The sequence below is a fragment of the Nerophis lumbriciformis genome, linkage group LG15 (assembly GCF_033978685.3).
Source record: "Nerophis lumbriciformis linkage group LG15, RoL_Nlum_v2.1, whole genome shotgun sequence".
In the NCBI taxonomy this organism is placed as follows: domain Eukaryota; kingdom Metazoa; phylum Chordata; class Actinopteri; order Syngnathiformes; family Syngnathidae; genus Nerophis; species Nerophis lumbriciformis.
In genome coordinates this window covers 33862988-33890295 of record NC_084562.2, presented here as the reverse complement: position 1 = coordinate 33890295, position 27308 = coordinate 33862988, and the positions used below count along the sequence as shown (strand labels likewise).

Below are 27308 nucleotides of genomic sequence, written 5' to 3'. Positions count from 1 at the left end.
GTTTTGGGATCTGAACCGAGGATGTCGTTGTGGCTTGTGCAGCCCTTTGAGACACTTGTGATTTAGGGCTATATAAATAAACATTGATTGATTGATTGAATTCCACGACTGTATATATCGGTATCGGTAATTCAAGAGTTGGACAATATCGAAATATCGGATATCCCTAGTCGTGAGTTCAAACCCCGGCCGAGTCATACCAAAGACTATAAAAATGGGAGCCATTACCTCCCTGCTTGGCACTCAGCATCAAGGCTTGGAATTGGGGGTTAAATCACCAAAAAATATTCCACCGCTGCTGCTCACTGCTCCCCTCATCTCCCAGGGGGTGAACAAGGGGATGGGTCAAATGCAGAGGACACATTTCACCACACCTTGTGTGTGGTGAAATTTAACTTTAACTTTACCTGCTTTCCACCGCTACAGGTTTCAACATAGTTTTTTTATTTCGCTACCGAGCCAAGATGGCGACTACTGAGGGTGGTTGGTTAGCGCCATCACTCCACACTCACCATTCAGGCTGAGTTCTGACAGCGCACTGCATTACTGTGCCATTATGCACTGAAAAGACTAAGACTCATAACAAGTGCTAAATAGTCAAATTGTACATCAATAATCTACCATCCTGTCTGCGATATAAAATAGTTATCTAGTATGGATCTTATATCACGATATTAAGGCCATCGTACGATATTAGTGCAGTAATGTCAAATTTTATTTTTTTTAAATTCCATACTGTGAAAAATTAAGTATGTTAAGGATAAACACTTACTGTAAATCGGGCGAGCCAAAGTAAAAATGGGCTGTGGGCCAAACAAAGCGATTTTAAATGTGAAACACAACTAGCCCTAATTGTAAATAATTAGTGCAAATATTGTGGATCGCGAGTAGTTAGCTTTGCGGACATGCCGTCAATGATCCCACACTTTTTCACTTAAGATACGATACCTACAGGTAAAAGCCAGTAAATTAGAATATTTTGAAAAACTTGATTTATTTCAGTAATTGCATTCAAAAGGTGTAACTTGTACATTATATTTATTCATTGCACACAGACTGATGCATTCAAATGTTTATTTCATTTAATTTTGATGATTTGAAGTGGCAACAAATGAAAATCCAAAATTCCGTGTGTCACAAAATTAGAATATTACTTAAGGCTAATACAAAAAAGGGATTTTTTAGAAATGTTGGCCAACTGAAAAGTATGAAAATGAAAAATATGAGCATGTACAATACTCAATACTTGGTTGGAGCTCCTTTTGCCTCAATTACTGCGTTAATGCGGCGTGGCATGGAGTCGATGAGTTTCTGGCACTGCTCAGGTGTTATGAGAGCCCAGGTTGCTCTGATAGTGGCCTTCAACTCTTCTGCGTTTTTGGGTCTGGCATTCTGCATCTTCCTTTTCACAATACCCCACAGATTTTCTATGGGGCTAAGGTCAGGGGAGTTGGCGGGCCAATTTAGAACAGAAATACCATGGTCTGTAAACCAGGCACGGATAGATTTTGCGCTGTGTGCAGGCGCCAAGTCCTGTTGGAACTTGAAATCTCCATCTCCATAGAGCAGGTCAGCAGCAGGAAGCATGAAGTGCTCTAAAACTTGCTGGTAGACGGCTGCGTTGACCCTGGATCTCAGGAAACAGAGTGGACCGACACCAGCAGATGACATGGCACCCCAAACCATCACTGATGGTGGAAACTTTACACTAGACTTCAGGCAACGTGGATCCTGTGCCTCTCCTGTCTTCCTCCAGACTCTGGGACCTCGATTTCCAAAGGAAATGCAAAATTTGCATGGTTGGGTGATGGTTTGGGGTGCCATGTCATCTGCTGGTGTCGGTCCACTCTGTTTCCTGAGATCCAGGGTCAACGCAGCCGTCTACCAGCAAGTTTTAGAGCACTTCATGCTTCCTGCTGCTGACCTGCTCTATGGAGATGGAGATTTCAAGTTCCAACAGGACTTGGCGCCTGCACACAGCGCAAAATCTACCCGTGCCTGGTTTACGGACCATGGTATTTCTGTTCTAAATTGGCCCGCCAACTCCCCTGACCTTAGCCCCATAGAAAATCTGTGGGGTATTGTGAAAAGGAAGATGCAGAATGCCAGACCCAAAAACGCAGAAGAGTTGAAGGCCACTATCAGAGCAACCTGGGCTCTCATAACACCTGAGCAGTGCCAGAAACTCATCGACTCCATGCCACGCCGCATTAACGCAGTAATTGAGGCAAAAGGAGCTCCAACCAAGTATTGAGTATTGTACATGCTCATATTTTTCATTTTCATACTTTTCAGTTGGCCAACATTTCTAAAAATCCCTTTTTTGTATTAGCCTTAAGTAATATTCTAATTTTGTGACACACGGAATTTTGGATTTTCATTTGTTGCCACTTCAAATCATCAAAATTAAATGAAATAAACATTTGAATGCATCAGTCTGTGTGCAATGAATAAATATAATGTACAAGTTACACCTTTTGAATGCAATTACTGAAATAAATCAAGTTTTTCAAAATATTCTAATTTACTGGCTTTTACCTGTATATTGGAGCTTTGAGTATTGGCCAATACCAGTATTAATCCGATACGATATCAACATGAATCATACTTGTATTATTTTTGTAAGGTGGAGTGTTAGAAAAGTATTGATCAAGTGAATGTGAGTGTGAATGTTGTCTGTCTATCAGTGTTGGCCCTGCGATGAGGTGGCGACTTGTCCAGGGTGTACACCGCCCTCCGCCCATGTGCAGCTGGGATAGGCTCCAGCAACCCCTGCGACCCCGAACGGGACAAGCGGTAGAAAATGGATGGATGATCAAGTGAAATGAGTCAGAACAATGAAAAACACTAACCTCTTTATTATTAACTCCTTTACCATCACGCTCTCTGGGAGACCATGTTTATGTGCCATGTGTGGGGTCTCACCTGCCCAGGGTTCCTCCAGCATGGGTGTAGTACTTGTTGTAGTCCAGTCGCAGAAGCAGCTGAGCCAGATCCGAGTTGATCTGGTAATTCCTCACGCTTGACAGGATTTTGAACAACAGCGAGGACTGACGCCTGAAGCCCTGAACGTAATCACAAACGGTGTCACTGACATTTCCTCTTCACACACAATTGTCAGGCGCGCCCACCTTGACCAGGATGTCCAGCTGAGCTGTTCCCCTCTCGTCCAGTATGGCCACACTCTGACTAACCAAGGAGCAGAAGCTCTGACAGAGCTCCAGGATCTCATTCAAGCAATGGAAGACCTGATGGCGGGATTGTTTATTGGCCCAAAGTGGTCCAGGCACAAATGTGAGGAAGTTAGGATTCTTACTGGCTTGAGGAGGATGAAGGACTGGGCCAGCAGGTTGCTGAGGAAATGGTCGTGCGCTAGTCTGATGCTCTCAAAGTCTCTGGTGGAGTGGATTTGTTGAAGCAGCTGAGAGAATTGCGACTCCAACACGTCCACCTGGTGACACGCACACGTTGACACAAATGTCATGAGCTAATAAGCACAGATAGACAAATCAGGGCACTGTATTTATTTGTCATGTATGAAAAGGGCTTAATAATTACAGTTTGACTGGTTGAGTACTTGCTAAATATACAGGTAAAAGCCAGTAAATTAGAATATTTTGAAAAACTTGATTTATTTCAGTAATTGCATTCAAAAGGTGTAACTTGTACATTATATTTATTCATTGCACACAGACTGATGCATTCAAATGTTTGTTTCATTTAATTTTGATGATTTGAAGTGGCAACAAATGAAAATCCAAAATTCCGTGTGTCACAAAATTAGAATATTGTGTAAGGCTAATACAAAAAAGGGATTTTTAGAAATGTTGGCCAACTGAAAAGTATGAAAATGAAAAATATGAGCATGTACAATACTCAATACTTGGTTGGAGCTCCTTTTGCCTCAATTACTGCGTTAATGCGGCGTGGCATGGAGTCGATGAGTTTCTGGCACTGCTCAGGTGTTATGAGAGCCCAGGTTGCTCTGATAGTGGCCTTCAACTCTTCTGCGTTTTTGGGTCTGGCATTCTGCATCTTCCTTTTCACAATACCCCACAGATTTTCTATGGGGCTAAGGTCAGGGGGGTTGGCGGGCCAATTTAGAACAGAAATACCATGGTCCGTAAACCAGGCACGGGTAGATTTTGCGATGTGTGCAGGCGCCAAGTCCTGTTGGAACTTGAAATCTCCATCTCCATAGAGCAGATCAGCAGCAGGAAGCATGAAGTGCTCTAAAACTTGCTGGTAGACGGCTGCGTTGACCCTGGATCTCAGGAAACAGAGTGGACCGACACCAGCTGGACTGCTGCTGAGTGGTCCAAAGTCATGTTTTCTGACGAAAGCAAATTTTGCATTTCCTTTGGAAATCGAGGTCCCAGAGTCTGGAGGAAGACAGGAGAGGCACAGGATCCACGTTGCCTGAAGTCTAGTGTAAAGTTTCCACCATCAGTGATGGTTTGGGGTGCCATGTCATCTGCTGGTGTCGGTCCACTCTGTTTCCTGAGATCCAGGGTCAACGCAGCCGTCTACCAGCAAGTTTTAGAGCACTTCATGCTTCCTGCTGCTGACCTGCTCTATGGAGATGGAGATTTCAAGTTCCAACAGGACTTGGCGCCTGCACACAGCGCAAAATCTACCTGTGCCTGGTTTACGGACCATGGTATTTCTGTTCTAAATTGGCCCGCCAACTCCCCTGACCTTAGCCCCATAGAAAATCTGTGGGGTATTGTGAAAAGGAAGATGCAGAATGCCAGACCCAAAAACGCAGAAGAGTTGAAGGCCACTATCAGAGCAACCTGGGCTCTCATAACACCTGAGCAGTGCCAGAAACTCATCGACTCCATGCCACGCCGCATTAACGCAGTAATTGAGGCAAAAGGAGCTCCAACCAAGTATTGAGTATTGTACATGCTCATATTTTTCATTTTCATACTTTTCAATTGGCCAACATTTCTAAAAATCCCTTTTTTGTATTAGCCTTAAGTAATATTCTAATTTTGTGACACACGGAATTTTGGATTTTCATTTGTTGCCACTTCAAATCATCAAAATTAAATGAAATAAACATTTGAATGCATCAGTCTGTGTGCAATGAATAAATATAATGTACAAGTTACACCTTTTGAATGCAATTACTGAAATAAATCAAGTTTTTCAAAATATTCTAATTTACTGGCTTTTACCTGTAAACAAATATTTTTCCAAGGATACACAGGACACCCTAGTGTCCTGTGTATCCTCCTTTTTGTTCTTGATGTTTCCTTCTTGATTTTGTAATATGAACAAGATAAATAAAAAGATGTATCTTATTACTCGATAGTATCGAAATCTGGATCGATCACCCCTACTTTACATTGAAGCTTTAGCAGTTTGCTTCTTGTGTCGTTCTGTTTGGTGTTTGTGTGTAACACATTTAGCCATTCCTTTCCCTCTAGTACTCCAGTTTTAATGATAAATAGAAGAATTGTAGTTATTTTGTTGCCATGGTAGGGAGGATTAGTATCTTAGAAAGTGGTTTGCACTGTGGATAGACGATGTGTTCATTGTAGTTTACGCTCAAATTCGAGCCAGTGTTTTGGCAAGACACAGACACCTAGAATTCATGCAACTCCTTCATGCATGTCATCTTTTACGTGAGTACTATCTTCAGCCATTTAAACACTGGGACACAGCTGCGGTAAAGATCGGCTGGGCTCTGATCAGTTACAAACCCAATACAGTGATACCTGAACTTATGAGTACCTTAACTCATGCATTAGTATATAGTAATCTTACTCTTAATAATAATAATAATCATATCTAACCTACTTACAGTTCACAACCTTGTCAAATTATATGAAAACGTGTTAATCACAAAGATTATCATCCATTTAACACAAACTTTAGGCTGCAGGCTGATTCTAAAAATAAGTACCGTATTTTTCGGAGTATAAGTCGCACCTGCCGAAAATGCTTAATAAAGAAGGAAAAAAACATAAGTCGCACTGGAATATAAGTTGCATTTTTTGGGGAAATGTATTTGATAAAAGCCAACACCAAGAATAGACATTTGAAAGGCAATTTAAAATAAATAAAGAATAGTGAACAACAGGCTGAATAAGTGTACGTTATATGAGGCATAAATAACCAACTGGTATGTTAACGTAACATATTATGGTAAGAGTCATTCATATAACTATAACATATAGAACATGCTATACGTTTACCAAACAATCTGTCACTCCTAATCACTAAATCCCATGAAATCTTATACGTCTAGTCTCTTACGTGAATGAGATCAATAATATTATTTGATATTTTACGGTAATGTGTTAATAATTTCACACATAAGTCGCTCCCGAGTATAAGTTGCACACCCGGCCCAACTATGAAAATATCTGCGACTTATAGTCCGAAAAATACGGTACTAATCAAATATACTGTATAAGAACTGACTTATGACATTAATGTACATACAATTGTTGTGCTAAAATACATTTTAATGAATATGTTTCTTAGCTAAACTGTGCAAAAGTGCAGATGAAAATACAGCTTCACCAATTTAGTCATATTTTTTGCACTTAAGAAACTTCTCTATGACTTTAACTCCAGACTTCTTATGTTTGTTTGATATTGTCATTAGTGATACAAGTGGTAGAAAGGTGTATTACAAGTTAAGTACAGCTGCAGCCCATACGGACCACAGATGAGAAACAGATATTTTGGCGGCCCTGTCGGGAGTGCTCACGGTCCAACAATGGGCCCCAGCCGTAGGGTTAAGAAACACTGTCTTAACTTACAGATACCTTAAGATACAACTGTGTCTCGGCTTTTGTTATGCTTTATCAAAGGAATGGCTTCAGTACAACTCTGTAATTGTGCTCGAGTGGCCCCGCCAGAGCCTCCACTTCAATCTCTGGAGAGATTTGAAAATGGCTGTGCACTGATGCTTCCCATCCAACCTGATGGAGCTTGAGAGGTGCTATCCAAAGATAGGTGTGCCAAAATTTGTGGCATGGTATTCAAAAATACTTGAGGCTGTAATTGCTGCCAAAGGTGGACTAACAGAGTATTGAGCAAAAGCTGTGAATATTTATGCACAGAGATTGGTTTTTGCAAAAAAATTATTAAAAAAAAACATTTTCACATTGTCATTATGGGGTATTGTGTGTAGAATTTTGAGGACAAAAATGAATGTATTCCATTTTAAAGTAAGGGTGTAAAATGTGAAGCACTGTGAATATTTTCTGGATGCACTGTACATCAAAGCCTTAAATTGTTAAATGTCTCTAGCTTCTTTATTATGTTTGAGGGCAGTCACCATGTTCCTGAGCCAAACAAAAGAACATATTTAACATTGGAGTTGAGGATTGTCCACAGGTCAATATATCAAGTTCTCCAGGTATGTAAGAAACAGTTTGTGTTTTTGTACACCTTGCCTCAGCATCTTCCTCTGAGCTTCAAGTAGTTATGACAATCCTGCCTAAATAAGGGAAGTTGGTAACTTCTTCCAAAACTTAACATTTGCACGTAATATCTGCTCCTGCATTTGCCGGAGCACTTACAGTATCCTCATTTCTTTCATCTTGAACGTGTTTACCTTAAGTCCAACTTTGGAAGGTTTAACCTGCAGGGATTTGAACTTCACTGTATTACTAAACAGAAACTTGCCAAATATTCAAAAGTTCAAAACAGCAGGCAAGTGCACATTTTAGTTCTGAACCCTGTGTGTTACCTGCAAGTAGTATTGCAGGTTATCGATGAGGAAAGCCATGTGGTTGCGTAGCCTCCACTTGATAGCGTCGCTATGACTGGACTTGAGATGTTTCCTCTGCATTTGCAAAGCCCAGCAGTGCTGCAGCTGCGACTGCACTCGTCGCACACTCAGCAGGTACCTGAACACGATGTTGTATCTGACCACACAGACGGCAGGAGAACGAGGATTTCACCACAATAAACTACATTTCAACACATTTGTACCAGAGAACAGGAAAGGTACAGACTTTTCCAGAACAGCAGGAGTGAACAGGACGTGCAGTGGCCACTGAACCTTGTAGATGAGGCCGAGAGCCGCCCAGCCTGTGGGAGGCATCTCACGAGGGGAGATGTCTTGCGGAGGAGTGACTCCATCTCTTGGACCAGCCATCTCTGAAAAGACAAAATCACATCTACAGGTAAAAGCCAGTAAATTAGAATATTTTGAAAAACTTGATTTATTTCAGTAATTGCATTCAAAAGGTGTAACTTGTACATTATATTTATTCATTGCACACAGACTGATGCATTCAAATGTTTATTTCATTTAATTTTGATGATTTGAAGTGGCAACAAATGAAAATCCAAAATTCCGTGTGTCACAAAATTAGAATATTACTTAAGGCTAATACAAAAAAGGGATTTTTAGAAATGTTGGCCAATTGAAAAGTATGAAAATGAAAAATATGAGCATGTACAATACTCAATACTTGGTTGGAGCTCCTTTTGCCTCAATTACTGCGTTAATGCGGCGTGGCATGGAGTCGATGAGTTTCTGGCACTGCTCAGGTGTTATGAGAGCCCAGGTTGCTCTGATAGTGGCCTTCAACTCTTCTGCGTTTTTGGGTCTGGCATTCTGCATCTTCCTTTTCACAATACCCCACAGATTTTCTATGGGGCTAAGGTCAGGGGAGTTGGCGGGCCAATTTAGAACAGAAATACCATGGTCCGTAAACCAGGCACGGGTAGATTTTGCGCTGTGTGCAGGCGCCAAGTTCTGTTGGAACTTGAAATCTCCATCTCCATAGAGCAGGTCAGCAGCAGGAAGCATGAAGTGCTCTAAAACTTGCTGGTAGACGGCTGCGTTGACCCTGGATCTCAGGAAACAGAGTGGACCGACACCAGCAGATGACATGGCACCCCAAACCATCACTGATGGTGGAAACTTTACACTAGACTTCAGGCAACGTGGATCCTGTGCCTCTCCTGTCTTCCTCCAGACTCTGGGACCTCGATTTCCAAAGGAAATGCAAAATTTGCATGGTTGGGTGATGGTTTGGGGTGCCATGTCATCTGCTGGTGTCGGTCCACTCTGTTTCCTGAGATCCAGGGTCAACGCAGCCGTCTACCAGCGAGTTTTAGAGCACTTCATGCTTCCTGCTGCTGACCTGCTCTATGGAGATGGAGATTTCAAGTTCCAACAGGACTTGGCGCCTGCACACAGCGCAAAATCTACCCGTGCCTGGTTTACGGACCATGGTATTTCTGTTCTAAATTGGCCCGCCAACTCCCCTGACCTTAGCCCCATAGAAAATCTGTGGGGTATTGTGAACAGGAAGATGCAGAATGCCAGACCCAAAAACGCAGAAGAGTTGAAGGCCACTATCAGAGCAACCTGGGCTCTCATAACACCTGAGCAGTGCCAGAAACTCATCGACTCCATGCCACGCCGCATTAACGCAGTAATTGAGGCAAAAGGAGCTCCAACCAAGTATTGAGTATTGTACCTGCTCATATTTTTCATTTTCATACTTTTCAGTTGGCCAACATTTCTAAAAATCCCTTTTTTGTATTAGCCTTAAGTAATATTCTAATTTTGTGACACACGGAATTTTGGATTTTCATTTGTTGCCACTTCAAATCATCAAAATTAAATGAAATAAACATTTGAATGCATCAGTCTGTGTGCAATGAATAAATATAATGTACAAGTTACACCTTTTGAATGCAATTACTGAAATAAATCAAGTTTTTCAAAATATTCTAATTTACTGGCTTTTACCTGTACAAACCGAAGGGTCCTTGGAATACGTTGGACACACTGATATAATAGGAAGGTAAATATTGATTTGATCCTTTGCTGGTTTTCTAAGTTCCCCTCTGACATGTACAGGCCTGACTGAAATCATTCCTCGTAGAGGTGGAACTTTTTTCTTTGGAGCTGTTGTTTGTGCTAAGGGTACAGGAGGGGCTGATGAACGAGGTCATGTCTGTACTCGGGCTGGGCGATTGAATGATCAATGATCTTTATAACTTTCAGGTCGATCACGGTGATCAGCTGTGAGCATACTACAACTCCATCAAACATGGCAGAAGAGCCAATCAGTCTAAACCTGGGTCCAGACTGAGGCCAAGGAAAAAATAACTTCTAGCCATAGCACACATAAGCATGTGAAATGTAAAAATGGTGATATTAATCGAGATCGAATATTATTAAAAAACTTTTTTCCCCCCCAAATCGCTCAGCCTTAGTCTGTACAATCTGGCCTCAGCCTCAACAATGAAGATGGTTCATGCGTAAGGTTATGTATCCTTTACATATTATCTATTACAGGTGCCAAATTGGTACTTTTAAAATGCTACTAGTGCTTAAACGACACACAAACTGGTACTTAAAAAAGGAAAATATACAAATTCTGTCCAAAAACAATGCCTTTTCATTTTTACAAGGTCTTGCAAGTTGATCGGAATATTCAATTAAATACTTCAATATCGTCACGGTGGAAGAGGGGTTAGTGCATCTGCCTCACAATACGAAGGCCCTGAGTAGTCTTGGGTTCAAAACCGGGCTCGGGATCTTTCTGTGTGGAGTTTGCATGTTCTCCCCGTGACTGCGTGGGTTCCCTCCGGGTACTCCGGCTTCCTCCCACCTCCAAAGACATGCACCTGGGGATAGGTTGATTGGCAACACTAAATTGGCCCTAGTGTGTGAATGTGAGTGTGAATGTTGTCTGTCTATCTGTGTTGGCCCTGCGATGAGGTGGCGACTTGTCCAGGGTGTACCCCGCCTTCCGCCCGATTGTAGCTGAGATAAGCTCCAGCGCCCCCCGCGACCCCAAAAGGGAATAAGCGGTAGAAAATGGATGGATGGATGGATAATATCAAACTATAACTATGTGGTAAACTCACAACTATGAAATAAAGTTGCAAAATATTGTTGCAATGTCAGACTAGCACTGCAACAGTGTTTGCTAGAATCCTACATGCAGGAGTTGTGTATTAATCGAGCAAAATTAGGTTAGTATAACAACTTGCTAAATGTGTTTGGGTTTGTGAATGCACCTCGCAATGATTTTCTGAACCTTTTGATATTACGGACCGTAGATGCTAAACACCGACATTTATTTAATAATACCACCTTAACATTTGACAACCAAACAATTACACAAGGAGAATCAGTAAAGAATCTGGGTATTATCTTCGACCCAACTCTCTCGTTTGAGTCACACATTAAGAGTGTTACTAAAACGGCCTTCTTTCATCTCCGTAATATCGCTAAAATTCGTTCTATTTTATCCACTAGCGACGCTGAGATCATTATTCATGCGTTCGTTACGTCTCGTCTCGACTACTGTAACGTATTATTTTCGGGTCTCCCTATGTCTAGCATTAAAAAATTACAATTGGTACAAAATGCGGCTGCTAGACTTTTGACAAGAACAAGAAAGTTTGATCATATTACGCCTATACTGGCTCACCTGCACTGGCTTCCTGTGCACTTAAGATGTGACTTTAAGGTTTTACTACTTACATATAAAATACTACACGGTCTAGCTCCGTCCTATCTCGTCGATTGCATTGTACCATATGTCCCGGCAAGAAATCTGCGTTCAAAGAACTCCGGCTTATTAGTGATTCCCAGAGCCCAAAAAAAGTCTGCGGGCTATATAGCGTTTTCTATTCGGGCTCCAGTAATATGGAATGCCCTCCCGGTAACAATTAGAGATGCTACCTCAGTAGAAGCATTTAAGTCCCATCTTAAAACTCATTTGTATACTCTAGCCTTTAAATAGCCCCCCTGTTAGACCAGTTGATCTGCCGTTTCTTTTCTTTTCTCCTCTGCTCCCCTTTTCCTTGAGGGGGGGAGGGGGGGGGGAGGGGGGGGGCACAGGTCCGGTGGCCATGGATGAAGTGCTGGCTGTCCAGAGTCGGGACCCGGGGTGGACCGCTCGCCTGTGCATCGGCTGGGAACATCTCTGCGCTGCTGACCCGTCTCCGCTCGGGATGGTGTCCTGCTGGCCCCACTATGGACTGGACTCTTACTATTATGTTGGATCCACTATGGACTGGACTCTCACAATATTATGTCAGACCCACTCGACATCCATTGCTTTCGGTCTCCCCTAGAGGGGGGGGGGGGGGTTACCCACATATGCGGTCCTCTCCAAGGTTTCTCATAGTCATTCACATCGACGTCCCACTGGGGTGAGTTTTTCCTTGCCCGTATGTGGGCTTTGTACCGAGGATGTCGTTGTGGCTTGTGCAGCCCTTTGAGACACTTGTGATTTAGGGCTATATAAATAAAGATTGATTGATTGATTGATTGAAATCCCTAAATTCCTTGCAATAGCTCGTTGAGAAATGTTGTTCTTAATTTGCTCACGCGTTAGTTCACAAAGTGGTGACCCTCGCCCCATCCTTGTTTGTGAATGACTGAGCATTTCATGGAAGCTGCTTTTATACCCAATCATGGCACCCCAAAGGTGGGCGCAAACGAGCGTCTTTCGGGTCTAAGTTAATGTCAAACTTGACCAATTTATCGGTTTATGGCCACAATCTTTTACTATAAAAGTGTGTTGCATGATTTATAATCTAGAATTAACTTTTACCAACTCAAAACGATGCAGCAGCTGACCACGGTGCCACTTCAAGTAGTTCTTTGGCGGTAGCGCTTATAATAACAATATCGCTAATACTTGGTTACACAACGTGTAACTGGGGTATTGTTGGCAGTTTTTGGATGTTTTTTAGATGGCTTTGTGAGCGCAATAGATAACTCCCATTGTCTTCACCACATTCTTGCTGTATATTACAAATGAAGAATAGAATGCATCAAAAAAGCAAGGCATATTTGTTCTTGTATCACATAAGGATTGTGAATAATTCTACCCAAAAGTGCAGTCCCCCTTTGAGACAAGAGTCCACATCCTACCTTTGTTGTCTTTGCCTTGGTAGTCAACAGTGAGGTGCAGTAAAGGCAGCAGATTGTCATCATCCAGCAGCACCTTATGGGCTGCTTGCTGAAATGCCACATTTACATCTGTAAAACACAAACCATGAGTCACTGGAAAGCATCCTTTTAGCCTGTCAGTGACAAAACACCCATTTCAGGATGAGAAGTTACCGCGACAGCTGACCTGCAGCGCGGCAAGTGATGCTGCTACTCTGTTGAGGATTTCCCTTGCAAACTAAAAACATGTTTCAATGTGTCCATCTTTAAAACACAGGTGTCCAAACTTTTTACCCTGGGGGTTGCGTAAAAAGGGGCCACTTTGATACATTTTGTGCTAAAGATAATAAAACCAACCCATCCATCCATACATCCATTTTCTACCGCATAGGGTCGCGGGGGGTGCTGGAGCCTATCTCAGCTACAATCGGGCGGAAGGCGGGGTACACCCTGGACAAGTCGCCACCTCATCGCAGGGCCAACACAGATAGACAGACAACATTCACACTCACATTCACACACTATGGCCAATTTAGTGTTGCCAATCAACTTAAAACCAACCCAATGTTGGTAAATTTATGCCAAACTATCTTAAAAAAACATCCACATTTAGTTTTATGTCATAGCTGACAGCTTATTGTAAAATCTAATTAGGGCAGTCAAAAATAAGTTAATTTATGTGATTAATTCCAAAAAATTATCACATTATTGTGTATATACTACTCAGTGGCCTAGTGGTTAGAGTGTCCGCCCTGAGATCGGTAGGTTGTGAGTTCAAACCCCGGCCGAGTCATACCAAAGACTATAAAAATGGGACCCATTACCTCCCTGCTTGGCACTCAGCATCAAGGGTTGGAATTGGGGGTTAAATCACCAAAATGATTCCCGGGCGCGGCCACCGCTGCTGCCCACTGCTCCCCTCACCTCCCAGGGGGTGATCAAGGGTGATGGGTCAAATGCAGAGAATAATCTCGCCACACCTAGTGTGTGTGTGACAATCATTGGTACTTTAACTTTATATACGCAGATTAATCACACACTTCATTTTGACTGTACATGCTCCTTTACCTTAACCGCGGATTGTTACCTGTAAGGTGGCACTGCTTCTTATATTGCCAGTGGTCCAATTCCATTCAAAATACACCCCGACTGTACAGCGAAACTGTTAGCAAGTTTTTAACAAATACATGATGTTCATCCAATTAAAACATAAAAAAAAATCCTGGATGACTTTCTGACAATAGAATAGCATTCGTGTCCAAATATTGGGGTCTTTTTTTAAGTTTGTTTAAATTATGAAAGCGAGTCTTAATGAAATTAAACAATGGATGTCCGCTAACTTCTTGCAACTCAACGCCAAGAAAACGGAAATGCTGATTATCGGTCCTGCTAAACACCGACATTTATTTAATAATACCACCTTAACATTTGACAACCAAACAATTACACAAGGCGAATCAGTAAAGAATCTGGGTATTATCTTCCACCCAACTCTCTCCTTTGAATCACACATTAAGAGTGTTACTAAAACGGCCTTCTTTCATCTCCGTAATATCGCTAAAATTCGTTCTATTTTATCCACTAGCGACGCTGAGATCATTATTCATGCGTTCGTTACGTCTCGTCTCGACTACTGTAACGTATTATTTTCGGGTCTCCCTATGTCTAGCATTAAAAAATTACAGTTGGTACAAAATGCGGCTGCTAGACTTTTGACAAGAACAAGAAAGTTTGATCATATTACGCCTATACTGGCTCACCTGCACTGGCTTCCTGTGCACTTAAGATGTGACTTTAAGGTTTTACTACTTACGTATAAAATACTACACGGTCTAGCTCCGTCCTATCTTGTCGATTGCATTGTACCATATGTCCCGGCAAGAAATCTGCGTTCAAAGAACTCCGGCTTATTAGTGATTCCCAGAGCCCAAAAAAAAGTCTGCGGGCTATAGAGCGTTTTCTATTGGGGCTCCAGTACTATGGAATGCCCTCCCGGTAACAATTAGAGATGCTACCTCAGTAGAAGCATTTAAGTCCCATCTTAAAACTCATTTGTATACTCTAGCCTTTAAATAGCCCCCCTGTTAGACCAGTTGATCTGCCGTTTCTTTTCTTTTCTCCTCTGCTCCCCTTTTCCTTGAGGGGGGGGGGGGGGGGGGGGGGGGGGGCACAGGTCCGGTGGCCATGGATGAAGTGCTGGCTGTCCAGAGTCGGGACCCGGGGTGGACCGCTCGCCTGTGCATCGGCTGGGAACATCTCTACGCTGCTGACCCGTCTCCGCTCGGGATGGTGTCCTGCTGGCCCCACTATGGACTGGACTCTTACTATTATGTTGGATCCACTATGGACTGGACTCTCACAATATTATGTCAGACCCACTCGACATCCATTGCTTTCGGTCTCCCCTAGAGGGGGGGGGGGTTACCCACATATGCGGTCCTCTCCAAGGTTTCTCATAGTCATTCACATCATCGTCCCACTGGGGTGAGTTTTTCCTTGCCCGTATGTGGGCTTTGTACCGAGGATGTCGTTGTGGCTTGTGCAGCCCTTTGAGACACTTGTGATTTAGGGCTATATAAATAAACATTGATTGATTGATTGATTGATTGATTGATTGATAATAACCTCTAATTAATCAGGATTAATCTGAATTCAAAATGTGATTATTCCGATTAAACAAATGTAATAATTTGACAGCGCTGCTAATAATGTATCACATTAATAATAAATGTATTTACTGTTAAAGCATGCTGAAGGACAAAACCAGACCTGCAGGCTCTCATTAAACCCTTACATAGCGCGACGGAAGGAAAAACAGCAAAAATTAGATTGACCATGTTCGGTGACAGCCGTCGGTGGGGTCTTCAGCATGTGCTGCGCAAGGTCGATAAAAGCCTGATAGAGCTCGCCGCGACCCAGCAAGTAGAAGTCCTTAATGATCTGGTGGAAAGTCAAGGAAAAATAAATGGCGTCACCGATCTTGCTGTGGCATCTGAAAACAAGCATGACAGTACCTTGAGCTGCTCAAGAAGATCAGACTCCTCCACCATCAGTGTCCAAAGATGCTGAGAGTCAATCAGAAGATTGAATATTAGCATCAAGTATGGTGGATAATTTAAAGAGCATATTAGATGAAAGACAACAATTACAATAGTGAGTTAGCTTACCTCTGCCACAGTGCTTCTAATGCCATCAATTACATTTTCAAAATCCACCAGGCTAAAGAGAGACTCTTGTTTGAGTCTGTGCAACTCGGCAGCAAAACTGTCCTCCTGGTGTTTCAGTATGGAGCCTAAAACAATCAGTGAAAAGCTTTTAGCCACACCAAAGAAGCGAATTCTTTTAAATACTTGTGTAACATACAGTACCAGCTCTAGATGGGCTGTGGTTGTGGTTTTCAAACATTTGGACAGATTCTCCAACAAAGAGGATCTTCTCCGCCACTCGTATGGGGATGTAAGAAGGCAACATCTCTGCTCGCAGGGAGAACTGCTGGAGAGATGGAGCCAACATGTTCTCCTCCTCTATCAGCCTCTGCAAAGTCACACACAGAATGACTGTGAGGATTCACAACCAGTCCTGGAAAAGTCCTGTTAGATGTCACCTGTGCTGCTCACCAGATCCTGCAGTTCTCTCAGCTGTTTGCCACTTAAGCCTCCTAGACCAAGATCCTCTTCTTCTTCCTCCTGGTTTGACGCCGCTCCTCCTGCGCTTGGACCCTGTTTCACGAAAAACTCCTCATTTTGGTCCAGCAATAATCCATGCAACATCCATGCTGCGAGTTGTTTGTACATCACACCATGGCACACTGCGAGGATCCTGGAGGACATTGCAAAACAAACACATAAGTCAATTGTTGAATACATGGATGTCATTTGGGGGTGGGGGAGAGCAAAAAAAACTTGTAAAATGTCAATAAATAAATAAATCGCCCTACTAGACACATTTCATCCATCCATCCATCCATCCATCTTCTTCCGCTTATCCGAGGTCGGGTCGCGGGGGCAGCAGCCTAAGCAGGGAAGCCCAGACTTCCCTCTCCCCAGCCACTTCGTCCAGTTCCTCCCGGGGGATCCCGAGGCGTTCCCAGGCCAGCCGGGAGACATAGTCTTCCCAACGTGTCCTGGGTCTTCCTCGTGGCCTCCTACCGGTCGGACATGCCCTAAACACCTCCTTAGGGAGGCGCTCGGGTGGCATCCTGACCAGATGCCCGAACCACCTCATCTGGCTCCTCTCGATGTGGAGGAGCAGCGGCTTTACTTTGAGCCCCCCCCGGATGGCAGAGCTTCTCACCCTATCTCTAAGGGAGAGCCCTGCCACCCGGCGGAGGAAACTCATTTCGGCCGCTTGTACCCGTGATCTTGTCCTTTCGGTCATAACCCAAAGCTCATGACCATAGGTGAGGATGGGAACGTAGATCGACCGGTAAATTGAGAGCTTTGCCTTCCGGCTCAGCTCCTTCTTCACCACAACGAATCGATACAGCGTCCGTATTACTGAAGACGCCGCACCGATCCGCCTGTCGATCTCACCATCCACTCTTCCCTCACTCGTGAACAAGACTCCGAGGTACTTGAACTCCTCCACTTGGGGCAAGATCTCCTCCCCAACCCGGAGATGGCACTCCACCCTTTTCCGGGCGAGAACCATGGACTCGGACTTGGAGGTGCTGATTCTCATCCCAGTCGCTTCACACTCGGCTGCGAACCGATCCAGTGAGAGCTGAAGATCCTGGCCAGATGAAGCCATCAGGACCAAATCATCTGCAAAAAGCAGAGACCTAATCCTGCAGCCACCAAACCGGATCCCCTCAACGCCTTGACTGCGCCTAGAAATTCTGTCCATAAAAGTTATGAACAGAATCGGTGACAAAGGGCAGCCTTGGCGGAGTCCAACCCTCACCGGAAACGTGTCCGACTTTCTGAACGGCAATGCGAACCAAGCTCTGACACTGATCATACAGGGAGCGGACCGCCACAATCAGACAGTCCGAAACCCCATACTCTCTGAGCACTCCCCACAGGACTTCCCGAGGGACACGGTCGAATGCCTTCTCCAAGTCCACAAAGCACATGTAGACTGGTTGGGCAAACTCCCATGCACCCTCAAGGACCCTGCCGAGAGTATAGAGCTGGTCCACAGTTCCACGACCAGGACGAAAACCACACTGTTCCTCCTGAATCCGAGGTTCGACTATCCGGCGTAGCCTCCTCTCCAGTACACCTGAATAGACCTTACCGGGAAGGCTGAGGAGTGTGATCCCACGATAGTTAGAACACACCCTCCGGTTCCCCTTTTTAAAGAGAGGAACCACCACCCCGGTCTGCCAATCCAGAGGTACTGCCCCCGATGTCCACGCGATGCTGCAGAGTCTTGTCAACCAAGACAGCCCTACAGCATCCAGAGCCTTAAGGAACTCCGGGCGGATCTCATCCACCCCCGGGGCCTTGCCACCGAGCATTTATCACATTTATCACCGATATATTTATAATGGCAGCGGATAACTTGTCATATTGTGATGGTCTCACTGTTAATATTCTCACAGACTCGAGCGGAACGTACGCGGAATCCAGAGAGGTAGGCGCTTACCAAAAGAGAGCATCCACCCGGCCTGTGCGCGCTAAGCTCAAATTTTAAGACCGTGCGGTGTCTGGTCCTCATGTCACACAAAACATTAAGATCAATAATAAAACTAGATTTTTGGGCAGGAATTCTGCATTTATCAACAAGGATACACTTAAAACTAGGGATGTCCGATAATGGCTTTTTGCCGATATTCCGATATTGTCCAACTCTTTAATTACCGATACCGATATCAACCGATATATACAGTCGTGGAATTAACACATCATTATGCCTAATTTGGACAACCAGGTATGGTGAAGATAAGGTACTTTTAAAAAAAAATTATAAAATAAAATAAGATAAACAAATTAAAAACATTTTCTTGAATAAAAAAGAAGGTAAAACAATATAAAAACAGTTACATAGAAACTAGTAATTAATGAAAATGAGTAAAATTAACTGTTAAAGGTTAGTACTATTAGTGGAGCAGCAGCACGCACAATCATGTGTGCTTACGGACTGTATCCCTTGCAGACTGTATTGATATATATTGATATATAATGTAGGAACCAGAATATTAATAACAGAAAGAAACAACCCTTTTGTGTGAATGAGTGTAAATGGGGGAGGTTTTTGGGGTTGGTGCACTAATTGTAAGTGTATCTTGTGTTTTTTATGTTGATTTAATAAAAAAACAAAACAAAAACAAAAAAACGATACCGATAATAAAAAAAACGATACCGATAATTTCCGATATTACATTTTAACGCATTTATCGGCCGATAATATCGGCAGGCCAGTATTATCGGACATCTCTACTTAAGACCCTTGCCGGTGCCCTCATACAGTGTCATTTTGACTACACCTGCACCTCATGGTTCACTAGGATCCCCAAGCCACTAAAAACAAAACTGCAAACTTCCCAAAACAAGCTGGGGAGACTCCTGCTCAACCTCCCATATAGGACTCACCTAACTCAAGCCTACGGTACTTTACCAAATTGGGATGGCTTAGAGTTGAGGAAAGAGTACACCAAATTGCAATGTGCCTGGTATTCAAAATACTCAGAGAAACTGTCCCCAAGTACCTGCCGAACTATTTCACCAGAGTAAATGATGCTCACAGGAACTACACGAGAGGGAGTTCCTCAGACCTCGTGCCCCCCAAATTCAAGACTCTCATGGGAAAAAATGGATTCTACTATTTTGCCAACACACAGTGGAATGCACTACCAACAGACCTTAAAATTCGAACTTCCCTACAAAGTTTTAAAACTGCCGTAAAATCCTGGCTCAGCTCAAACTCTACCTGATCTGAACCAAAATTGATCCCTAGCAACTTTCCGAAGCATCAAACAGGTTTATATGTGGTTATAGTGTATATATATTTTCTAATTCTATTTTGCACTCTTGGAGTCAACATGTGCATAGTCATGTACCGTATTTTCCGCACTATTAGCCTCACCTAAAAACCACAAATTTACTCAAAAGCTGACAGTGCGGCTTATAACCCGGTGCGCTTTATATATGGATTAATATTAAGATTCATTTTCATAAAGTTTCGGTCTCGCAACTACGGTAAACAGCCGCCATCTTTTTTCCCCGTAGAAGAGGAAGTGCTTCTTCTTCTACGCAAGCAACCGCCAAGGTAAGCACCCGCCCCCATAGAAGAGGAAGCGCTTCTTCTTCTACTGTAAGCAACCACCCGCCCCCATAGAAGAAGAAGAAGCGCGCGGATATTACGTTTCATTTCCTTTGTGTGTTTACATCTGTAAAGACCACAAAATGGCTCCTACTAAGCGACAGGTTTCCGGTTCATGAAAAGACGCAATCTCTCCATCCGCACACGGACTACTATTTCACAGCAACTGCCTAAAGACTTTCAAGAAAAGCTGGCTACTTTCCGTGCATATTGTAAAAAGAAGATAGCTGAAAAAAAGATCCGACCAGAGAACATTATCAACATGGACGAGGTTCCACTGACTTTTGATATTCCTGTGAACCGCACTGTGGATACAACGGGAGCACGTACGGTGAATATTCGCACCACAGGGAATGAGAAGTCATCCTTCACTGTGGTTCTAGCTTGCCATGCTAATGGCCAGAAACTTCCACCCATGGTGATATACAAAAGGAAGACCTTGCCAAAAGAGACCTTTCCAGCCGGCGTCATCATAAAAGCTAACTCGAAGGGATGGATGGATGAAGAAAAGATGAGCGAGTGGTTAAGGTAAGTTTACGCGAAGAGGCCGGGTGGCTTTTTTCACGCAGCTCCGTCCATGTTGATATACGACTCCATGCGCGCCCACATCACGCTGGTTTTTAATATATTATTAAAGTTTGACTGACCTATCTGACTGTTTTTTTGACATTCCTTTAGCGCAGTTAGATGCGGCTTATAACACGGGGCGGCTTATAGGTGGACAAAGTTTTGAAATATGCCGTTCATTGAAGGCGCGGCTTATAACCCAGGGCGGCTTATGGTGCGGAAAATACGGTACATAGTGTCATGTACATAGTGTACATGACACTATGTACATGACATTTTTTTGACGTAATTTTTTATATACATGTTACAGGTTATATATCTTTTATTATTGAATGTATCAAATGTGATGAATAGCCTTTTGGCTTTTTGTGACATCCATTTACCTTTTTAAAGCATTACATGGATTCAATTCTTTAAGATGTCAATAGGTAGAGGTAGAGGAGGAGGAGGGAGGAGGAAGGGAGGTAGCGGAACTGGTGGCCTGGTGTCAGGATAATAATCTCTCCTTGAACACAGATTCTTGTCTGTGTTCAAGGAGATGATTATTGACCCACAGAGAAGGATTACCCACTACACACCTCTGTACATAGGGGGGACAAAGGTGGACAGGGTGAAAACCTTTAAATTCCTCGGGACCTACATCAGCGAAGACCTCACCTGGGATCACATCAGCGAAGACCTCACCTGGGATCACAACACCCAACAAACAATAAAGAAAGCCCAGCAGCGACTGTACTTCCTAAGAAGGCTGAGAAAATTTGGCATGCCACCCAAAATTCTCAGCAACTTCAATAGAAGTACGATTGAGAGTGTCCTTACCAGCTCAATCACGGTCTGGTATGGAAACTGCACTGCTAAGGACAGGAAGGCACTCCAGCGAGTGATTAAAACTGCTCAGTACATATCAGGAGCAGCCTTCCCCTCACTACAGGAAATGTACTCTACCAGGGCCACCAGGAGAGCACACAACATCATAAAGGACAGTACACACCCCCAGCACAGTCTCTTCAACCTCCTACCATCAGGCAGACGATACAGGAGCCTGAAATCCAGGACTACGAGACTGACAAACAGTTTGTACCCACAGGCCATCAGGCTTGTGAATGCTAACCTTTTACTTTTGTCTTTTTGAACAAAAGACAGCTACCATGACCACTCCCGAACTGTGAACCATCACTGTAGACACTTTTCACCTTTGATCACTAAAGACACTTTAACTGCTGCTGTGACCAAATGTCACCTCCATATTTATACTGTTGACTGTCAATCAGAATGTGCAATAATGTTATGTTACTTACTGTGCCTTGTATATACATTTTTATTTTTAGCCAAGTACCGTGTGACTTGTTGAAGGGTGGACTAGCAAAGTAAGATTTTCATTGTACGGCAAACTGTCTGTTTAACTGTGCATATGACAATAAACAATCTTGAATCTTGGATCTTGAATCAACTTCTCAATCAATCAATCAATGCTCGGCATGTATTTTTCACATCGACCCGCATTTAATGTGATACCGATCTTCAAAATTCACAGGGAACTACAAAGTGAAACTATGGAATCTCTGGTGATGCTCTGGCCACACTACGCTGGAATCTGTGAGAGCCTTTACAATGCGCAATCGTAATGTGAAAACTGATGTTGCCGATCGCCCACAGTCGTTTCCCATATTGTTGATTTTGGTATTTTACACTAAAAAGGAATAATTTGTTTCTCATGTACTTTATGCCTAATAATCCAGAACATTTAGCTGCGAGTCATAATATTAAAATAGTTTCACACAAAGAAGAATACATGGGGTGCTGGCTGTCCAGGGTCGGGACCCGGGGTGGACCGCTCGCCTGTATATCGGTTGGGAACATCTCTGCGCTGCTGACCCGTCTCCGCTCGGGATGGTTTCCTGCTGACCCCACTGTGGACTGGACTCTTACTGTTATGCTGGATCCACTATGGACTGGACTCTCACAATATTATGTCAGACCCACTCGACATCCATTGCATTCGGTCTCCCTAGAGGGGGGGGGGGTTACCCACATATGCGGTCCTCTCCAAGGTTTCTCATAGTCATTCACATCGACGTCCCACTGGGGTGAGTTTTTCCTTGCCCTTATGTGGGCTATACCGAGGATGTCGTTGTGGCTTGTGCAGCCCTTTGAGACACTTGTGATTTAGGGCTATATAAATAAACATTGATTGATTGATTGATTGATGTATGGACTCCTCCAAGCCACACCCCCTGTAATCAAGCCATTTGTGTCCCCTGTACTTCTGTAATCAGAATTTCAAATCAAACTGAATATATATCTTTGACAGTGTTTTCCCATGAAAAGATATCAAAATATTTGCACTTTTGTGAGGTGCTGTACGGTAGGTCAGTTCTATTCAATGTGCATTAGCGAAAATGGAAGGTCCTCTGTCACATTTGACAAGCTTATGACATTTGTATCCATGTATTTAATAGGATATATCAAACAATCTACAGTAGTGTGTGTGAGACAGCTGAGTCATAGCAGCTCGGTAAACAACTAATTACTATTTTGATAGTCAGCTAGATTGACTATTAAAACAATTACTCAACTAGTCTTTCCAGATGATAAAAACTAAATAGGAAACTAAAATAATATTACAGTTAGAGATGTCCGATAATGGCTTTTTTGCCGATATCCGATATTGTCCAACTCTTAATCACCGATTCCGGGGTAGCGGGGGGTGTATATTGTAGCGTCCCGGAAGAGTTAGTGCTGCAAGGGGTTCTGGGTATTTGTTCTGTTGTGTTTATGTTGTGTTACGGTGCGGAAGTTCTCCCGAAATGTGTTTGTTATTCTTGTTTGGTGTGGGTTCACAGTGTGGCGCATATTTGTAACAGTTTTAAAGTTGTTTATACGGCCACCCTCAGTGTGACCTGTATGGCTGTTGACCAAGTATGGCTTGCATTGTGAAAATCCGTAGATATTATGTGACTGGGCCGGCACGCAAAGGCAGTGCCTTTAAGGTTCATTGGCGCTCTGTACTTCTCCCTACTTCCGTGTACACAGCGGCGTTTCAAAAAGTCATAAATTTTACTTTTTAAAACGGATACCGATAATTTTGAAACCGATACCGATAATTTCCGATATTACATTTTAAAGCATTTATCGGCCGATAATAAATGCTTTAAAATGTAATATCGGAAATTATCGGTCCGATGTTAACGGACATCTCTTATTACAATCGTGGTTTTTTTTGCTTATTTGTTGTTGGTTTTTTTTTAATCGGCCATCTATTGAAAGTTTGTACATTTTGCAAATAAATAACTTCTAGTTGGGGTGAAATCATTTTGAGTGCGGCTTTCCATCCATCAAACCATTTTTAATACTGCTTGTCCTCATTAGGGTCACAGGAAGCTGGATCATATTTCAGCCGACTTTGGGCAATAGCAGGGATACACCCCAGCCATAGCCAACCATCAACACAAAATTAATTGAAATCATCCCAGTTGCATGCATCTGTTCTCTCTTAAAGTACCGTATTTTCCGCACCATTAGCCGCACCTAAAAACCACAAATTTACTCAAAAGCTGACAGTGCGGCTTTTAACCCGGTGCGCTTTATATATGGATAAATATTAAGATTCATTTTCATAAAGTTTAGGTCTCGCAACTTCGGTAAACAGCCGCCATCTTTTTTCCCGGTAGAACAGGAAGCGCTTCTTCTTCTACGCAAGCAACCGCCAAGGTAAGCACCCGCCCCCATAGAACAGGAAGCGCTTCTTCTTCTACTGTAAGCAACCACCCGCCCCCGGAAGAAGAAGAAGCGCGCGGATTTTCGTTTAATTTCCTTTGTGTGTTTACATCTGTAAAGACCAGACCACAAAATGGCTCCTACTAAGCGACACGCGTATAACGCAGAATTTAAACTTAAGGCAATAAGTCATGCCGAAGAACACGGAAATAGAGCAGCAGCAAGAGAATATAACATAAATGAATCAATGGTGCGTAGGTGGAGGAAGCAAGAAGATGACCTGCGCCAGGTAAAGAAGACAAAACAGAGTTTCCGAGGGAACAAAGCAAGATGGCAACTGTTGGAGGACAAACTCGAACAGTGGGTTGTTGAGCAGAGAGCAGCAAGCAGAAGTGTCAGCACCATCACTATTCGAATGAAGGCAACAACGCTAGCAAGCGAACTTCACCTGGATGATTTTAAAGGTGGTGCTTCTTGGTGTTTCCGGTTCATGAAAAGACGCAATCTCTCCATCCGCACACGGACCACTATTTCACAGCAACTGCTGGACAACAGTGACACTGACTCCGATGACTTCGACGAGACGGAACCGGCCATTTTGGATCCCACATTTGCCCAACTTTTCAATTCGGACACCGAAGACGAAGAATTCGAAGGATTTACGAATGAAGAATAACTTCAGAAGGTGAGCGCTATGTTTATTTTGTGTGTTGTGACATTAACGTTCGAGCAACATTATGTTGCTATTGCTCTGCACTATTTTGAATTTTACTATGTTTGTGATTGCACATTTGCGTACATTTTGGGACAGAGTTGTTAGAACGCTGGTTTTTAATATATTATTAAAGTTTGACTGACCTATCTGACTGTTTTTTTGACATTCCCTTTAGCGCAGCGTAGGCGCGGCTTATAGTCCGGGGCGGCTTATAGGTGGACAAAGTTTTGAAATATGCCATTCATTGAAGGTGCGGCTAATAATCCGGTGCGCCTTATAGTGCGGAAAATACGGTAATCCAATCGCATATGTGAAATTTGACTCATGTTGGCTTTATAAAAGATTGAAAAAACGCTGCACTAAACAGTAATAAGCCAACACAACAGTGTGAAAACAATTAGCTGTATGACTTACTTTTCTAGGGCCATGCGTACAGGAGGAAGCCCCCCACAGCTGTGCTTGTACACACTTTCCAGGATTTGACAGCCGTGAATCTAAAGTGGCACATACAGGATATTAGACAGATACTTATCAATTCAGATATCATAATGGCATATTCCACTCATTTTTTTCCACCAGCATTTTCGTCTGCAGTTGTTGCTCATAGTAGTTTTAGCTAATATGAGGATTCAGCTAAACTCACTGTTTGAATTTGCCATGTTTCTTGTAATGTAACCTAAATCTGTAAGCAAAACACTACCTACCTTTTGTGATTTAATAGCCTCGACCACCACCATGACAGAGGGAAAAAGCAACTGAAACTGAATTGAGGAAAAAAAAATTAACAGATGGAACAGCTATGGGAAAGTTCACTATACAGGTGGTCCTTGTGACGCTTCGTGTTTGTGTTCGTTTGCACCACAAAATAGAGAAATCATCCTTGTATGGCCATACCCCTCTGACTTCTACAGGATAAATACTTTGGACTCTGCACCATCCACTCAGACTAGAGCAGTCCTTTCTAAGTCTGTGAGCATAAACTGATGAAGCCTGCCCAGGTGAGAGGCATCTAAGACAATCTAAACATTCTAATTGTGATCAATTCAATGCTCTGAAAATATAACCTAAGAATAATTTACAGATGCTTAATGGGTTTTTTTCTCCATAATTTGTTAATACTGTCCAAAAAAATCACCGATTCTGTTCATAACTTTTATGGACAGAATTTCTAGGCGCAGTCAAGGTGTTGAGGGGATCTGGTTTGGTGGCTGCAGGATTAGGTCTCTGCTTTTTGCAGATGATGTGGTCCTGATGGCTTCATCTGGCCAGGATCTTCAGCTCTCACTGGATCGGTTCGCAGCCGAGTGTGAAGCGACTGGGATGAGAATCAGCACCTCCAAGTCCGAGTCCATGGTTCTCGCCCGGAAAAGGGTGGAGTGCCATCTCCGGGTTGGGGAGGAGATCTTGCCCCAAGTGGAGGAGTTCAAGTACCTCGGAGTCTTGTTCACGAGTGAGGGAAGAGTGGATCGTGAGATCGACAGGCGGATCGGTGCGGCGTCTTCAGTAATGCGGACGCTGTATCGATCCGTTGTGGTGAAGAAGGAGCTGAGCCGGAAGGCAAAGCTCTCAATTTACCGGTCAATCTACGTTCCCATCCTCACCTATGGTCATGAGCTTTGGGTTATGACCGAAAGGACAAGATCACGGGTACAAGCGGCCGAAATGAGTTTCCTCCGCCGGGTGGCGGGGCTCTCCCTTAGAGATAGGGTGAGAAGCTCTGTCATCCGGGAGGAGCTCAAAGTAAAGCCGCTGCTCCTCCACATGGAGAGGAGCCAGATAAACGCCTCCCTAGGGAGGTGTTTAGGGCACGTCCGACCGGTAGGAGGCCGCGGGGAAGACCCAGGACACGTTGGGAAGACTATGTCTCCCGGCTGGCCTGGGAACGCCTCGGGGTCCCACAGGAAGAGCTGGACGAAGTGGCTGGGGAGAGGGAAGTCTGGGCTTCCCTGCTTAGGCTGCTGCCCCCGCGACCTGACCTCGGATAAGCGGAAGAAGATGGATGGATGGATGGATGTCCAAAAAAATACTTGTTCAATGCGCACAGCATAAGACTGGGTAGGGGTAAGAAAATATTTATATACTAAGAATGGGGTGGTTTATTAAAAAACTCGGACCGTTTGGTTCACCTGACTCGGTTTG

General features: G+C 43.4%; 1 protein-coding gene across 1 annotated transcript in view; it reads right to left on the bottom strand.

Annotated features, from left to right (window-relative positions):
* The window catches only part of tubgcp4 (tubulin gamma complex component 4), a 47744-nt gene that overhangs the window by 7230 nt on the left and 13206 nt on the right, over positions 1-27308 (bottom strand). The window contains exons 5-17 of the mRNA XM_061975098.1: positions 25874-25930; positions 25584-25663; positions 16522-16723; positions 16273-16438; positions 16072-16196; positions 15919-15969; positions 15739-15844; positions 12887-12994; positions 7983-8127; positions 7715-7892; positions 3317-3451; positions 3132-3248; positions 2926-3065 (exon numbers count right to left, since the gene is read on the bottom strand). Of these exons, the coding sequence (XP_061831082.1) occupies positions 2926-3065; positions 3132-3248; positions 3317-3451; positions 7715-7892; positions 7983-8127; positions 12887-12994; positions 15739-15844; positions 15919-15969; positions 16072-16196; positions 16273-16438; positions 16522-16723; positions 25584-25663; positions 25874-25930 (1610 nt within the window). The remainder of the gene's footprint in view (positions 1-2925; positions 3066-3131; positions 3249-3316; positions 3452-7714; positions 7893-7982; positions 8128-12886; positions 12995-15738; positions 15845-15918; positions 15970-16071; positions 16197-16272; positions 16439-16521; positions 16724-25583; positions 25664-25873; positions 25931-27308) is intronic.